At 45.8% G+C, this 17091-nt stretch overlaps 2 protein-coding genes across 4 annotated transcripts in view; both read right to left on the minus strand.

The window, feature by feature from the left end:
- Positions 1-1491: 1491 nt before the first annotated feature.
- Positions 1492-14296, minus strand: LOC147838360 (uncharacterized). 2 transcript variants are annotated; one of them, XM_087303534.1, is made up of 6 exons: positions 13969-14296; positions 13129-13437; positions 12646-12951; positions 12172-12465; positions 2084-2383; positions 1492-1994 (listed from the first exon to the last, which is right to left on the minus strand). In XM_087303534.1, exons 1-6 carry the CDS (start codon positions 14012-14014, stop codon positions 1843-1845), a joined length of 1407 nt encoding a protein of 468 aa, XP_087159660.1. In that variant the 5' UTR covers positions 14015-14296; the 3' UTR covers positions 1492-1842. The 2 variants fall into 2 exon arrangements, with proteins under 2 accessions (XP_087159660.1, XP_087159661.1); XM_087303535.1 differs by lacking the exon at positions 12172-12465.
- Positions 1492-17091, minus strand: part of LOC137489036 (uncharacterized) — a 55579-nt gene continuing 39979 nt past the window's right edge. For both annotated transcript variants that reach the window (XR_015521484.1, XR_015521485.1), the window contains exon 8: positions 1492-1627. The gene's annotated coding sequence lies outside the window, so the exon portion shown is untranslated. The remainder of the gene's footprint in view (positions 1628-17091) is intronic.

Here is a 17091-nt window from a genome sequence, read left to right on the forward strand (position 1 = left end):
ATCATGAGGTCAAAGGAACTGCCTGAAGAGCCATGAGACAGAATTGTGCCAAGGCACATATCTGGACGGTTTACAAAAGAATTCTGCTATTCTGCTGCACTTAAGGTTCCTAAGAATCACAGTGACCCCCCAGAATCCTTAACTATAAGACATTTGGGAAGACCAGAAGCCTTCCTAGAGCTAGCCAAACTGAGCTATTGGGGCAGAAGAGCCTTGGTGAGAGAGGTAAAGAAGAACCCAAAGATCACTGCGGCTGAGCTCCAGAGATGCAGTCAGGAGATGGGAGAAAGTTGTAGAAAGTCAACCATCACTGCAGCCCCTGTACCATTCGGGACTTTAGGCAGCGGGACCCAACACATGAAAACCCACACAGAGTTTTCTAAAATTAAAAAACCTGAAGGACTCCAATATGGTCAGAAATAAGACTCTCTGGATTGATGAGATAAAGATAGAACTGTTTGGCCTTAATTAACCTAAGCGGTATAAGGGGAGAAAATCAAGCACTGCTCATCACCTGTCCAATACAGTCCCCTCTGTGAAGCGTGGTGGTGGCAGCATCATGCTGTGGGGGTGATTTTCAACAGCAGGGACAACACAACAGGACAACTAGTTGCGATTGAGTGAAAGATGAATGCAGCCAAGTACAGGGATATCCTGGACAAAAAGTTTCTCCAGAGTGCTCAGAACCTCAGACTGGGCCAAACCCAATTAAGCATCTCTGGAGAGACCTAAAAATGTCTGTCCACCGACATTTACCATCCACCTGAGAATTTGCAACAACTGGCAGAGAATTCCCAAATCCGAGTGGGAAAAACTTGTTGCATCTTTCGCAAAAAGAATCATTACTGTATTAGATCAAAAGGGGGCTGCTACTAAATACTGAACAAAGGGTCCGAATACTTAGGACTGTGTGATATTTCAGTTTTTCTGGTTTTATAAATCTGCCAAAATCAGTTTTGTGTTTTTTTCTGTCAATATGGGGTACTGTGTGTACATTAATGAAGGAGAAAATGAGCTTGAGAATGATTTTAACAAGTGGCTGCAATATGACAAGGAGTGAAAAATAGAAGGGCATCTAAATACTTTCTGTACCCACTGTATAGAAAATTAAATTAAAACACTGGCCAATTTAGTGTTGGAGGTTTCATGGCTAAATGTGATCAACCTAGTGGTCAATCTTCATTGAATGCACATTCCACCAGTAAGAGCAGAGTGTGACGGTTTAATTAGCCGAGTAACATCACAGTTTTGCTTAAAATATCGTAATGCACACAACATTATGGGTGACATATCAGAGTTCAAAAGAGGATGAATGGTTGGTGCGCATCTTGCTGGTGCACCTGGACTAGACTGCTGTAACCTGCAACAAAGTGTACTAACTTGGGTTTTCCAGGGTGTGTGTGATCGCTCTGTAAAACGGGGAAATGTCCAAGGTCAACTCAAGTTTTAACAATAATAACAAAACTGTTATAAGTATAAAAAGAGGCTGAATTTAAATTTAGACAGAGAAAACTTTATTGATGAAGACAAGCAAATACATCTGACAAATGCACAGTGAAGTAAGATCTGTGTCTTATTTTAGAGAAATATAAACAATAAATCAAACTGAATCTGTAAAATAGTAACACTACAAAACAAACATGAAAATATCATTGTATATAAAAACGTGATACATCAAGCTTTTTGTACTAAGCTAAATGAAAGCAAAGCTTTGTATTTGAAGTCTGCTGCTGTAATTATGTCAAACCCTCACATGAGCTGCATCAGAACCATCAGGTTCATCTAAAATCTTCAAAATAAATGAAGCTGAAATGACTGAAAGCAGTTCTCTGACATCATCATTCAGGTTTGTGATGCGTGAATATGTGCTTGATCTTGTTCAGCTCTTCTGGATCTGATGTCATAAAGCACAATAATGACAATAGCCACGCCCACCAGAACAGAGAGGACCAATCGGATCACAGCTTCAGTAGGACCACAGCAGTAAACAGAGCCTGAGGAACAAACACATCAAACTGAGCTCAGATCAGTCAATAAAGCTTCATATCAGCACTGCCATCCACTAATATCAGCTCTGCTGTACCTGAACATGTGGGACAGAGTTGACTGATGTCCAGATGTTGAGTCTGGTTGCTGATGGTGTTGTTGATCACACAGCTGTAGGTGTTTTTCTCCTGATATTCCACCTCCAGAGGTAGAGAGAGACTGATGCTGAGATCAGACACACTGATGCTGGACAATAAACTGTTTCCTTTGTACCAGGAGAGACTCACAGCGCTCACATTCACCACTGAACACAGCACTGAACAATACTGCACTGATGAAGATGAGGATGAAGGACATTGAGAAGAGTTGAGGATGAGGACAGGAACAGGCAGAGGAGCTGAAAACACCAGAGAATAAAGAGAAATGAGGAGAAATCAAGAGACCGAAGTAGACAGAAAACAACATTTAAATGATCAGACACAGGGGCGTTGCTAGGGTCGAAAGGGATAAGGGGCTTATCATGCCCCTTGAGCCTCCTATCTCCTCTTCTGATTTGTAGATTCTGTTTGTTTTTTGAAAATAAAAATTTCTACATGTTTTCAAATCTGAAAATATAATTTATTTTATAGACCAAGTTGTTATCCAATGTGATACAAAGCTACACACATGTTTATTTGGACAGAGTGATTAACTGAGGTGTAGTGTTGTCAAGATACTGGAATTTCTAAATTCAATACCTCGCAAAATATTGATATTCAATGGGCTTTTTTTAAAAACAATTGTATCAAAAATAAATATTTAAATGCTAGAAATGTGTTTACCTCAAATTTCTTTAGAGGGAGATTTTTAGTTTTCCTCAAAATAGGTTGATGTGGGCATTGTAGCACTATGAATGCATGTAATGACTGTTTCATTCACACTTGAGCAGAAATTACATATATGCCTCACAAAAGTTGTAGAATATTCCAGAAAAACCCAAATATTATATAATATTATATAATATGAAGGAATCCAGCTATTGCTGGAGTTGAATGAAAATAAACATAAAAAAGGCTTAAACTGATCATTTACACGACTGTGACAATAAATGTAGATGAAGTCAGAATTATTTGCCCCCCTTTTAATTTTTTTTCCTATTTTAAATATTTTCAAAAGGATGTTTAACAGAGCAAGGACATTTTCACAGTATGTAAGATAATAATTTTTCTTCTGGAGAAAGTCTTATTTGTTTTATTTAGGCTAGAATAAAAGCAGTTTTACATTTTTTAAAAACCATTTAAGAGTCAAAAAAATTAGCCCCTTTAAGCTATATTTTTTCCGATAGTCAGCATAAAAAACTATCGTTATACAATGACTTGCCAAATTACCCTAACCTGCCTTTAAATGTCACTTTAAGCTGTATAGAAGTTTCTTTAAAAATGTCTAGTAAAGTATTACTTACTGTTATCATGGCAAAGAGAAAATAAATCAGTTATTAGAGATTCTCGAAACGGCCTCCCAAGTTCACGGGCGGGTATTTCACCAGGGTCAATAGCCCCTGTCCGCCCCTGTCTTGCAAGAGGAGATTGCTGCCCTCTTGGCTAAGGATGCAATCGAGCCAGTTCCTCCAGCCGAGATGGAGAGCGGGTTTTACAGCCCGTACTTCATCGTACCCAAAAAGAGCGGTGGGTCACGGCCAATCCTAGATCTGCGCGTTTTGAATCGCTGCCTTCACAAGCTGTCGTTCAGAATGCTCACGCAGAGGCGCATCCTCCGATGCGTTCGTCCTCAGGATTGGTTTACAGCCATAATCCTGAAGGATGCGTATTTCATGTCTCCATTCTTCTACGCCACCGTCAGTTTCTGCGGTTTGCGTTCGAAGGTCGAGCATGGCAGTACAAGGTCCTCCCCTTCGGGCTCTCTCTGTCTTCGCGGGTCTTCACCAAACTCGCGGAGGGTGCCCAAGCGCCCCTGCGGCTCGCAGGCATCCGCGTACTCAATTATCTCGACGACTGGCTGATTTTAGCCCACTCTCGGGAGCAATTGACTGAGCACAGAGACAAGGTGCTCCGGCATCTCCGCCTATTGGGGTTGCAGGTCAACTGGGAAAAGAGCAAACTCGCCTCGGTGCAGAGGATCTCTTTTCTCGGAATGGAGCTGGACTCGGTCACCATGGTAGCGCGCCTCTCCGGAGAGCGCGCTCGCCTGCTGCTGAACTGTCTGAGGGAGCTCGACAGCAAGTTAGTGGTCCCACTGAAATATTTTCAGAGGCTCCTGGGGCATATGGCTTCCGCTGCGGTCGTCACGCCCCTCGGATTGCTCCAAATGAGACCACTTCAGCACTGGCTTCAAGATCGAGTTCCAAGACGCGCATGGCATGCGGGCACACACCGAGTCTCTGTTACTGCGCTGTGTCGCCGCACCCTCAGCCCCTGGAACGACCCCTCGTTCTTGCAGGCCGGTGTGCCTCTGGGACAGGCATCCAGTTATATTGTTGTCTCAACAGATGCTTCCAGCACAGGCTGGGGAGCTGTGTGTCGCGGGCATGCAGCTGCGGGCCTGTGGGTAGGTGCCCAGCTGCGTTGGCATTTCAATCGCCTAGAGCTGTTTGCAGTGTTCCTTGCTCTCCGCCGTTTTTCTCCGGTGCTGGAGCAGCAACACGTGCTGGTCAGGATGGACAGTACGGCGGCGTATATCAACCGCATGGGGGGTACGCGCTCTTTCCGCATGTCTCAGCTTGCCCGCCGTCTGCTCCTCTGGAGTCACCCGTGGCTGAAGTTGCTGCGCGCCATTCTCATCCCAGGTATGTTCAACCGTGCAGCCGATGTGCTCTCACGGCAGCAGATTCACTCTGCAGAATGGAGACTCCACCCCGAGTCTGTCCAGCTGATATGGGCGCGATTCGGGGAGGCCCAGATCGATCTGTTTGCTTCCCCCGAGAACGCTCATTGCCAGTTGCACTGGCCCACAGCTGGCCTCGGGGCATACGCAAGTATGCGTTTCCCCCAGTGAGCCTGATCGCGCAGTTATGTGCAAGGTCAGGGAGGACGAGGAACAGGTTATGTTAGTTGCGCCCCTCTGCGCCCCTCGTTCCTCGTGACGGCCCTCCCATGGCAGATCCCTTTGAGAGAGGACCTACTTTCTCAGGGACAAGGCACCGTCTCGCACCCTCGTCCCGATCTCTGGAACCTCCACGTGTGGTCCATAGACGCGAGGAAGACTTAGGTAACCTGCCGCCCGCAGTGGTTATGCCATCACTCAGGCTAGACCCCCCTCTTCGAGGCGCGCCTACGCCCTGAAGTGGAGTCTATTCACTGAGTGGTGTGTCTCTCGCAGAGAAGACCCCCGATCTTGCCAGATCAGTGTTGTGCTCTCTTTCCTTTAAGAGAAGCTGGACAGTAGGCTGTCGCCCTCCACTCTCAAGGTTTACGTTGCCGCCATCTCCGCTCACCATGACGCGGTGGCTGGCGGCACCGTGGGAAAGCATAACCTCATCATCCGGTTCCTCAGAGGCGCTAGGCGGATTAATCCAACTTGCCCCCTCTCACGCCCTCTTTTTATCTCGCCCTCGTTCTCACGAGCCTGCGATTTGATCCCTTCGAGCCACTCGATACAGTATCTTTAAGATTTCTGTCCCTGAAGACAGCTCTGCTGATCGCGTTGGCCTCCATTAAGAGGGTTGGGGACCTGGAGGCATTTTCGGTCAGTGACTCGTGCCTGGAATTCGGGCCGGAATTTTCTCACGTTATCCTGAGACCCCGCCCGGGTTATGTGCCCAAAGTTCCTACCACTCCCTTAGAGATCAGGTGGTAACCCTGCAAGCGCTGCCCCCGGAGGAGGCAGACCCAGCCCTGTCGTTACTTTGTCCAGTTCGCGCTCTGCGCATTTATGTGGACCGTACTCAGAACTTTAGATCTTCTGAGCAGCTCTTTGTCTGTTATGGCGGACGGCAGCAGGGAAGTGCCGTGTCTAAACAACGTTTTTCCCACTGGATTGTGGAGGCCATTTCATGTGCTTATTTGAGCAGAGGTCAGCCGCGCCCCCCGGGAGTGCGTGCGCACTCCACTCTGAGCGTTGCATCCTCTTGGGCGTGTGCGCGCGGCACTTCTTAACAGGCATTTGTAGAGCTGCGGGCTGGGCGGCACCCAACACATTTGCAAGATTTTATAATCTGCGAGTGGAGCCAGTTTCCTCAAGGGTGTTAGGCACCTTTGGTGATTGAGGAAACAACTCGGTAGGTGTTGTACACGCTTGCGGTGCCTTTTTTCCCTAACACGGAGAGATGTGCACCCTCCTGTCTGTCAGTAAAGTTCCCCATTCGGTGAGCCCTGCAGATTCCTCCGAGGCCCCCAGCACTGACTCAGCGGAGGAGTCACTTGCTGGCCCACTACGTTGTAGGTCTGCCCGCTGGTCAGCCCGCGTTTTGGGTATAGGTGCCTGCTATGGCCGATCCCCGCTGGTGATCCCCATATGCTTTTCCGCCACGGTTAAGTTCCCCCCCCTGGGTGGACCCGTGCTTTCCCTATCTGCTAACCACCTTCTTATGCGCACTCCCCCTTCTCAGGGTTAGTCCATATGTAATTCCATTTGTTTCCCCTATTGGGTGCGGATGGTCTCCGCAGCGTCCTCCCTACTGGGATGGCACGCTTCCCAACGTACTGTCGTATATTCCTAGAATTATCTAGACGCTAGTGACTCCCAAAAAAATATACCTATTCCGTAAAACTTCTTTTGAAGTGGGATAAGTTAGGGCCAAGGGCACGTTGGAGGACCGCGCTTCTCATGATTTGGGTGCGTCACGCTTGCCTGACCGCTCTCTCATGATGGGTGTTGGTAAGGTGCAGTCATTATGGCGCTTTCAATGGGCTCCCATACGTGGATTAGTAAATCAATCCACTTATAGTGCTGGAGTTCCTCCCGAAGGGAAACGTTCGAGGTTACTAAAGTAACCCTTCGTTCCCCGAGGAGGGGAACGGAAGCACTATACTCCGTCGCCATAATGACTGTCCCTTAGCTGTTAAAAGTCTCTTCAGCTTAAAAAGGATAGCGTCTGCTGGCGCCAGGTGTGCTTATATGCTCAGTTAATTAAGCCTATGCAGTACACCTACGCAGGCTTGCGCTGCCAATTCATTCTTAATTGGCCCGTTCAATACTCTTTCAGATGAGTAGCTTCTGAACCGAATCTCCCATACGTGGATTAGTAAATCAATCCACTTATAGTGCTTCCGTTCCCCTCTTCGGGGAACGAAGGGTTACTTTAGTAACCTCGAACGTTCTCCTGTTTAGCCGCCTGCCTTCTGACCCCTCGCCTGTGTTTGACTACGATTCTGGACTGCCTGTATAGATCTGTTTGCACCTGTGTTGACCATCGCCTGCCTGACTATTCTGAATAAACCTGCATTTGGATCTTACCTTCTGTTGTCAGTGTCACTCCCCGGCGTTACACATTCACTGGTTCAGAGGTTGCAAAGTGAAAGGCAAGGATCGAAGCACAGATTTAATGTAAAGAAAGTGGGGTAGAATGGTAAAATATGGGGGAATTTTTGCAATTTACATGAGCGAAGTGAACAGGAAGTGTTTGTGGAGAAACAATTTTGCTAGAGACCGCAAAACATCTTTGCAAGGGAACGCAAAACTTTGCGAGAGAACGCAAAAACTTAGAAATATATAAATGCCTCCTACCCATTTTTTTTCTTATACACATTTTTTTTTTTCTTTCACCCAGCCAATTTTTTTCTCCTCCACTACGTCCCTCCCGGGGTTCTGTAGAAATAGACTTAGAGACATGGTCAAAACTTCTACAAGCTCCTTGCGTTAAACTGATACTTTTAATGAAAACTTTTATTCTTTCTTTATGTGTAATCAGGTGTTCCCCTTCGGGGGGAACTCCAGCACTATAAGTGGATTTGATTGTAAAATCCACGCATTGGGAGGTTCGGCTCAGAAGCTACTCGTCTGAAGAGTATTGAACGGGCCAATTAAGAATGAATTGGCATCGCAAGCCTGCGCAGATGAGCGGCATAAGCAATCAACTGAGTATATAAGCTCACCTGGCGCCAGCAGACGCTATCCTTTTCGCTTCAGAGCCTTTTCTGATCGAGCTTATGAGGGTTCCTTCTGCTGATCTACAGCCATTTCGAGAGAACAATTTCATCCCGGTCCAGAGCGAGTCCACGCAGCGGCAGACGGTCGAGCTGGGTATCTCCCTTGCCTGGCGTCCCTTTGGGTCCGGTCCTCCAAGAGCGGTGCGTATTGTTGCAAATCCTAAAAGAGCAACACAGTCGTGCAGCACGTCCTTTTCAGGATGGCGCTCCGACTGTGCATTTCTGGTTGCGGGGGTTTCCTGGCTCCGGATGATGGACACGATCACTGCATTACATGTTTGGGGGTCCAGCATGTTAGTGTGGTGCTCGGGGGCGGTTCATGTCGTCACTGCGATGCCATGACCGTTGCGCAGTTGAGATCGCGGTTAGCTTTCGTAATAGAGCGAGCCACCCCAGTTGCCTCCTGCTCTGCAGCGGGCGCTCGGGCAGATCTGAGGGCTTCAGCGAGAGACAATCCGCCGCCCACGGGCTCGCGGACCTCTCGCTCCTCCAAGCGCTCCATCCAAGCTTCGGGTACTGAGAGTGATCCGTCTAATCAGATGGTAGCTCTCACGCTCGCTGACACCGGAGATCAGATGTCCTCCGCGGCATCGGAGGGTGGGCTTTCATTGTCTGACGATGATCCGGACCCGCTCGCCCCCTCTGGGCAAGCGAGCGCCGTCAAAACGGATCCTGAAGCGGACATGTTGGCGGTGCTTTCTCGGGCTGCTTCGGCCGTTGGGTTGGAGATGGTTTATCCCCCAGCCCCGTGGCCGGACCGACTAGATGGGTGTTACGTAGAGGATCAGAAGGCGAAGCCTTCGAAGCCTCTCGTCCCCTTCTTCCCGGAAGTGCACAGTAGGCTCACGCAGTCCTGGAGGGCACCTTTCTCTGCCCGCGCTGCGTCCGCCTCCGCCCTCACCACCCTGGATGGTGGAGCTGCCAGGGGGTATGAGGCGATCCCGCAGGTGGAGCGCGCCATTGCGGTCAATCTTTGTCCGCGTGGCGCCCCCGCTTTGCGTGGTCCGCCCCGTCTCCCGTCCAAAGCCTGTAAGTTTTCTGCCTCCCTCGGAGCTAGAGCTTACAAGGCTGCGGGCCAGGCAGCTTCCGCCTTGCATGCGATGGCCACCTACCAGCGCTACCAAGCGCAGGCGCTGGCCGAGCTGCACGAGGGTGGGTCTAACCCAGGCTTGTTACACGAGCTGCGTACGGCGACCGACTATGCTCTCCGGACCACTAAGTCCGCCGCCTGCGCACTGGGGAGGACGATGTCCACACTTGTGGTCCAGGAACGCCACCTCTGGCTAAACCTGGCAGATATGCGCGATGTCGACAAAGTTCGCTTTCTTGACGCGCCCATATCCCAGGCTGGCCTGTTCGGCGACACCGTCGGTGAATTCACCCAGGAATTCAAGGCGGTGAGCGAGCAGTCGGATGCGATGGGCAAAGTCATCTATCGGCGGGGCCGTAAGCCCGCTCCATCCCCGGCCGAGCCATCCACCTCCGCTGTTCCTCGCCGAGGATCTTCTGAGCAGCTCTTTGTCTGTTATGGCGGACGGCAGCAGGGAAGTGCCGTGTCTAAACAACGTTTATCCCACTGGATTGTGGAGGCCATTTCATGTGCTTATTTGAGCAGAGGCCAGCCGCGCCCCCCAGGAGTGCATGCGCACTCCACTCGGAGCGTTGCATCCTCTTGGGCGTGTGCGCGTGGCGCTTCTTTAACAGACATTTGTAGAGCTGCGGGCTGGGCGACACCCAACACATTTGCAAGATTTTATAATCTGTGAGTGGAGCCGGTTTCCTCAAGGGTGTTAGGTACCTTTGGTGATTGAGGAAACAACTCGGTAGGTGTTGTACACGCTTGCGGTGCCTTTTTTTCCCTAACACGGAGAGATGTGCACCCTCCTGTCTGTCAGTAAAGTTCCCCATTTGGTGAGCCCTGCAGATTCCTCCGAGGCCCCCAGCACTGACTCAGCGGAGGAGTCACTTGCTGGCCCATTACGTAGTAGGTCTGCCCGCTGGTCAGCCCGCGTTTTGGGTATAGGTGCCTGCTATGGCCGATCCCCGCTGGTGATCCCCATATGCTTTTTCCGCCACGGTTAAGTTCCCCCCCTGGGCGGACCCGTGCTTTCCCTATCTGCTAACCACCCTCTTATGCGCACTCCCCCTTCTCAGGGTTAGTCCATATGTAATTCCATTTGTTTTCCCCTATTGGGTGCGGATGGTCTCCGCAGCGTCCTCCCTACTGGGATGGCACGCTTCCCAACGTACTGTCGTGTATTCCTAGAATTATCTAGACGCTAGGGACTCCCAAAAAAGATACCTATTCCGTAAAACTTCTTTGAAGTAGGATAAGTTAGGGCCAAGGGCACGTTGGAGGACCCCGCCTCTCATGATCTGTGTGCGTCACGCTTGCCTGACCGCTCTCTCATGGTGGGTGTTGGTAAGGTGCAGTCATTATGGCGCTTTCAATGGGCTCCCAATGCGTGGATTTTACAATCAAATCCACTTATAGTGCTGGAGTTCCTCCCGAAGGGGAACGTTCGAGGTTACTAAAGTAACCCTTCGTTCCCCGAGGAGGGGAACGGAAGCACTATACTCCGTCGCCATAATGACTGTCCCTTAGCTGTTAAAAGTCTCTTCAGCTCAAAAAGGATAGCGTCTGCTGGCGCCAGGTGAGCTTATATACTCAGATGATTGCTTATGCCGCTCACCTGCGCAGGCTTGCGCTGCCAATTCATTCTTAATTGGCCCGTTCAATACTCTTCAGACGAGTAGCTTCTGAACCGAACCTCCCAATGCGTGGATTTTACAATCAAATCCACTTATAGTGCTTCCGTTCCCCTCCTCGGGGAACGAAGGGTTACTTTAGTAACCTCGAACGTTTTGCAACAAGTCTCTTGCTGCTCAAGTATTAGTAATATGGTTTTAATACTTCTGCAATCAATGTTTAACTCTACCAAAGCTAAACAAGATCATAGATAGTTCATGTTTAATGTCACTGCAAAGCTAATTTGGTGTACTGAACGATTGTTTACATTTTATGTTAATACGTGTGCAACATATTAACATTTTAAGAAACTTGAACGTTCCTTCATCAGTTTACTCCAAAAATGCCTATGCAAATGAACATGGTTTAAAACTAAAAGTTAACTTCTCATTGGTCAACTTGGCCCTGGTAGGTGGGTATTTTTCCCCCAATAGTCTACAGAACAAACCATTGTTATACAATAACTTGCTTAATTACCCCAACCTGCCTAGTTAACCTAGTTAAGCCTTTAAATGTCACTTTAAGCTGTATAGAAGTGTCTTGAAAAATATCTAGTCAAATATTATTTACGGTCTTAATGGCAAAGATAAAATAAATCAGTTATTAGAGATGAGTTATTAAAACTATTATGTTTAGAAAAGCGTTGAAAAAAGCTTCCTTCCGTTAAACAAAAATTGGGAAAAAAATAAACAGGGGGACTAATAAATCAAGGGGGTCTGTTTGTGGTTTCCCGTAACGCATACAGTATTTCCTGTCACTGTGTTTTTGCTTTAGTCTAAGTTTGTTGTTTGTATTTTCGATGCGTTGTTTATGACCTCATGACAGTTTTGACAGCGATTTTGGATTGACCTGTCTGATTCTTGATTTTTCCTGTTCTTGTTCATGATTACTTTCACAAATACTTTCTTTAATAAATTATTATTAAGCTGCAATTGGACACTACCTTTCTTGTTTTCAGCATGCCGAGACCCAAAGGTGACAAACAGTGTAGATGTAAAGTTAAAGCCGAAGTCTTTGAAACCGTATTGATGAGAGAAATCGCATTATATATATATTTGAGTTATCTGCCAATTGGGAAATCTAGAACTCGATCTGAGACACCTTTGGCTTGATCCACATACTTCAGATCAAGTTTAGATTAAATTGTAGTTCATTCTTTCTTATCTTTTCCCCCATATGACTCTGCAGTGAACACCATATGACTAATATCAGCTCTGCTTTAGCTAAACATAATTTGTCATCTTTCTTTTAAAAATGTAAAACAACACAACATTGCTTAAATGATCAGATATTTCTGAAGATCTATTTCTAAACTGGAGTAATTATAACAAGTGAAAGCAATATTAAACTCACCTAAGACAGTGAGATTGAAACGGATATTTCTCTTATGATTGTGTACTTTATAACCTCCAGCATGTTCAGATGTGATGTTTGTGATGGTCAAATGTCCAGTTTGTTTATCAAGTTTTAGTCTGTCTTTGAATCTCCCATCAAGAACATCATTATATAATCTGATGTGCTGATTATAGATTTTAGCAATTACAGTGTTTTCATATACAAAACTCCAATGAATATCATCATAATCCATCATTTCAGTGAGATTAGGGTTTAGAGTGACTGAATCTCCCTCCTTCACTAATATTTCATCTTCATCATCAAACACACAAACAGAAACAGGGTTTGTGTCAGATTAAAATCATTACAAAAAAAAAAGCTCTAATGTTGTTTCTGAAAGTTGATTTTAACAACAGAAAAATACAATAATATGAGAATTAAAATTTAATCTAGTGATTAAAAAATAAACCAAATGAAACATTTGTAACTCACCATAGACATACAGACGGAAGAAAATATGAATATAGTTGGTATTTATGCTATATTCTCCAGCATGTTCAGTTCTGGTGTCTGTGATGATCAGAGATCCAGTTTTATTGTCCAGTTTCAGTCTGTCTCTGAATCTCCCATCAAGAACATCATCAAATACAGAGAATCTGCCAGCTGTAACATTAATCTCAGCTATTTCTTCATATTCAAACTTCCACTGAATCTGATCATCATTCATCATTTCAGTAACACCAGAGCTCAGAGTGACTGAATTTCCAATTTTCACAGACACTTCTTCTATCCTGCCTCCTGTATAACAAAAACACATGAGGAAGAAACAAACATTAAGACGGTCATTTGATGATTTACAAAAGTAAATTTACATTTAAAATTAATATGATAAACCAACAAAAACAAAAGCAGGTTTGGGTTAAAAACTTTGTGCTGATTAAAATATAAATCAGATCAAACTAATATTTAACTCACTTTCAACTTCGAGTTTAATAGAGATAGTTTCATTGTTGGTCTGTGCTTTATAAACTCCAGCATGTTCAGTTCTGATGTCTGTGATGGTCAGAGATCCAGTTTCATTGTCCAGTTTCAGTCTGTCTCTGAATCTCCCATCAAGAACATCATCAAATACAGAGAATCTGTTGGTCTGTTTATTGATTTCTGCTATTAAAGTGTCTCCATCTCCAAACCTCCACTGAATCTGATCATCATTCTTCAGTTCAGAGACACCAGAGCTCAGAGTGACTGAATTTTCCTCCCACACATCATAATAATGAACTCCACCTGCAGAACAGAGTTAGTCAGATTAAAGCTTTAAATGTCATTTCATGAGTTCACACTCACAGATATCTGACTGAACAGAACTCGTGTTACTGCCCTTGTCAGGATAGAGAGACAGACACTGTGGGCCAAACCTAACAACATTTGGAACAAATAAAGAATTAATAAAATAAATAAATAAATAAATCCTCCAAATCCTCCATTTGGAGAATGTCGGTTCTCAGGCGTTTGTGACTAAAGTGTTGTGGCACAATCAAGAACTGAGCAGAGAGGGTTTGGTGGCGTTAATAGTTCACTTCCTGAACGAACATTTCCTGACAAGCTCTTATCAGCCCCATACATACAATCAGGGTTAAAATAGATGATAAAATCCCATAATACAAGATTTTGGCTACATCTACTCCTGAATGTACATCAACAGTATCCGCAATCATGTCATGTACACTTGTCTGGTACTCCATAGATTAAACCATCCATTCTATACATGCTATCAGAACAGAAAACTCTGAGAATAGAAAAATATTTGCGACTCACCAACCAGACGCCACAAGCACAAACAGAAGCAGAATCTGTGAAACATCTTCCACAACACTTTCAGTCCACAGATATGAAGACAAATTTTTCAAAATGGCTTCAGTGATGAACTGACAGATGGTGTGAGGCTGCTCTGCATAAAGTCATCTGAAACTTTAACCTTTAGTGTTAAGATGTGGTCATCTAGCACTTTAGTTTCTGTTTAACTCACACTCTGAACAGACACTCGGCCTCAACGTCCTGTAGATCAATTATGTCATTTTCAGCAGAAATAAACTGTTGCTATGCTATCTTTAGTGTTTTACCTCTAGCTCTTGTTACTGGTATACAGTTACAACATTACGACTTTTAGGCAAGTTCCTCTTCATAACATTACTTGAATTTCAGAAAACATGGATTCAGAAATCATTACTTCTTAGTTACTTAAGTGAATAGAGGTAAACCCATGTGTTTCAACAACAGCTTCTCAGATAAAACAAATATATACATATATCAAGAATATTTTTTCTTGGTTTATCTGTACAGAACTGTGGTTTGCTGTAGCTCCGATGTCAAATGGCGTTAGCCCCCGACAACATAGTTCTTAGGCCGTACTCACACTATGTATGGTTGCCTTGAACCAGGCCAAAGCACGCTTGTCCCCCCTCCTTTTTCCCTCGACAGCCCGCATTCACACTACATTCGGGCCTGGGAACGATTACGTCATCGATAATGCGCTGTTCAGTTTAACAGAAGAGGAGCGCTCTCGCTGAGCACAGTGGAGATTTCTTTAGTTATGTCGTTTAAGTCGTTTGGGACGCAGTGACACGCAGTCAAATATTTCGCCAAACAGATCCGCCACTTTTGTCGCTCCTAAACAACCATAAAGTCCTCGTGCTGCAGGTATGAGGAGGTCTGCTGAAGTTGTGCAGCTGTAGTGCAGTGAATAGTTTGCGTCTTTAATAAACTACAGCAGTTTGTGTTCACTGAACAGTAAGAATGATTAAAAAATCCATATAAAAAAAGTCTCTTAAAAGTCACGTCTCGCTTTCAGTTTCGGGCTTTGGCCCACCTCTTCCAACCGGGCCAGGGCCGGCCAAGTTAACCATGCCTGAGCCCGATTCAGCGCACTCACACTTCTCAAACGGTCCGGGAAACGGGCCTGGGCATGGTTCGGATAGCATACTGTGAGTATGCCCTTAGTATCACTCAGGCACTCAAACCCCTCCACCATGACAAGGTGGTGGTTCATAAAGGAGATGAGATGAGAATAAGCACCTCCAAGTCCGAGGTCATAGTGTTCCACCAGAGAAAGGTGGTTTGCCTTCTCCAGGTTGGAGGAAAGTCCTTACCCCACGTGAAGGAGTTTAAGTATCTTGGGGTTTTGTTCACGAGTGAGGAAAGGATGGAGCTTGATATTGACAGGCGGATTGGTGCAGCAGCAGCAGTAATGAGGTCAATATACCGGTCCATTGCGGTAAAGGAGGAGCTGAGCCGAAAGGCAAAGCTTTCGATTTACCGGTCAATCTACATTCCTACTCTCACCTATGGTCATGAGCTTTGGGTCATGACAGAAAGACAAGATCTCGGATACAAGCGGCCGAAATGAGTTTCCTTTGAAGGGTGGCAGGGCACACTCTTATTGATAGGGTGAGGAGCTCTGTCACTCTGAAAGACCTCAGAGTAGAGCCGCTGCTCCTCCACATCGAGAGAAGTCAGCTGAGGTGGCTCGGGCATCTGTTTCGTATGCCTCCTGGACACCTGCCTATGGAGGTTTCCAGGCGTGTCCCACCGGGAGGAGGCCTCGGGGAAGACCCAGGACATGCTAGAGGGACTATGTCTCCCGGCTGGCCTTGGAATGCCTCATAATCCCTCCAGAGGAGCTGGAAGTGACTGGGGAGAGAGAAGTCTGGGGTTCTCTCCTTACACTTTTGCCCCTAAAACCTGGCCCCAGAAAAAAAGGGGCAGAGAATGAATAAATGTATAATTAAGACAATAATAAGATTAAGGCGTTTACATGAGCTGCTCTTCGAATGTTCTTTGAAGATGCCCTTTTACATATTATAGCACATAATTAATTTAATAGCATTGCATCATCGCATCAAAAGTGTTGTTTTAATGGGTTCATACCGCAAGCTGAATGGAACAAAAAAACCCCCACTGCATTTCACGATGCAGATGTCTATGGTCTGCACTGACTCAGTAGGTGCAAAGAATTGTGTCAAACAGCCGTGTGTGTGTGTGTGTTTGTGTGTGTGTACTATCCTGTGGCAAAACGTGGTGAAAAGTCCTACACTATGGTAATAGTTAGACTGTGGTGTTTACGTGTCCAAACTGCACTTAAATAATCAACTAAATCGGCACACTCCACATGCCCTAATTCCATTTCTGTTTTCGTTCAATTATGACTTCAATCAGATTAAATAAAAAAAAATAGCTGATTACATGGTTGACTCATAATCAGAGTATTGTCTTAATCACATTCAAATTATTATGTCGGATTATTGGTGTCCATGTAAATGTACTCAGTGTTATCTGCAGTGCTTTACTGTCGTTGTTCCTCTCCTGTGGCCTCAAGGGATAATAAAGAATCATGACAAAGATCTTCCCGGTACTTCTCCCTTTTACTTCATGTGTACAGTAAATTCAGAAATACAGTGGAGATTTACACACAATATATGAATACTCCAATAACCAGCTTAGCGGGGGTCCCTCCCTGGGTCATTGAGTTAAAGGAAGGTCCCACACTTTAGTTTGTGCTTATGAGTCAAACACCAGAGCAGTGTACCCAACCTACTTGGAGATCTTGGGAGGGGTGCTGCAATGTGCTCTGACTGGGGACTCTACTGGAGGATTACTACACTCATGTGGGTAATGACAGCAATACCTGGAGCGGCGTGATTGGGAGGAATAGCCTCCCTGATCCGAATCCAAGTGATGTTTTGTTGTTTGACTTCTGTGTTAGTCACAGAAGGAGAGGACCAGACGGACCCGGCAGGCCCAAACATATTGTGAGGGTTTTCTGGGAACATCTGGCTGAACAACATGTCAGAGGCATTTACAAGTGAAAACATTTTGCCCATTAGCCATTTCTAAAGCTTTGGGACTGCAGCGAATGACAGTGAGAGCCATCATCTACAAATG

The sequence above is a fragment of the Danio rerio genome, chromosome 22 (genome assembly GCF_052040795.2).
Source record: "Danio rerio strain M-AB ecotype USA chromosome 22, GRCz13ab, whole genome shotgun sequence".
Taxonomy (NCBI): Eukaryota; Metazoa; Chordata; class Actinopteri; order Cypriniformes; family Danionidae; genus Danio; species Danio rerio.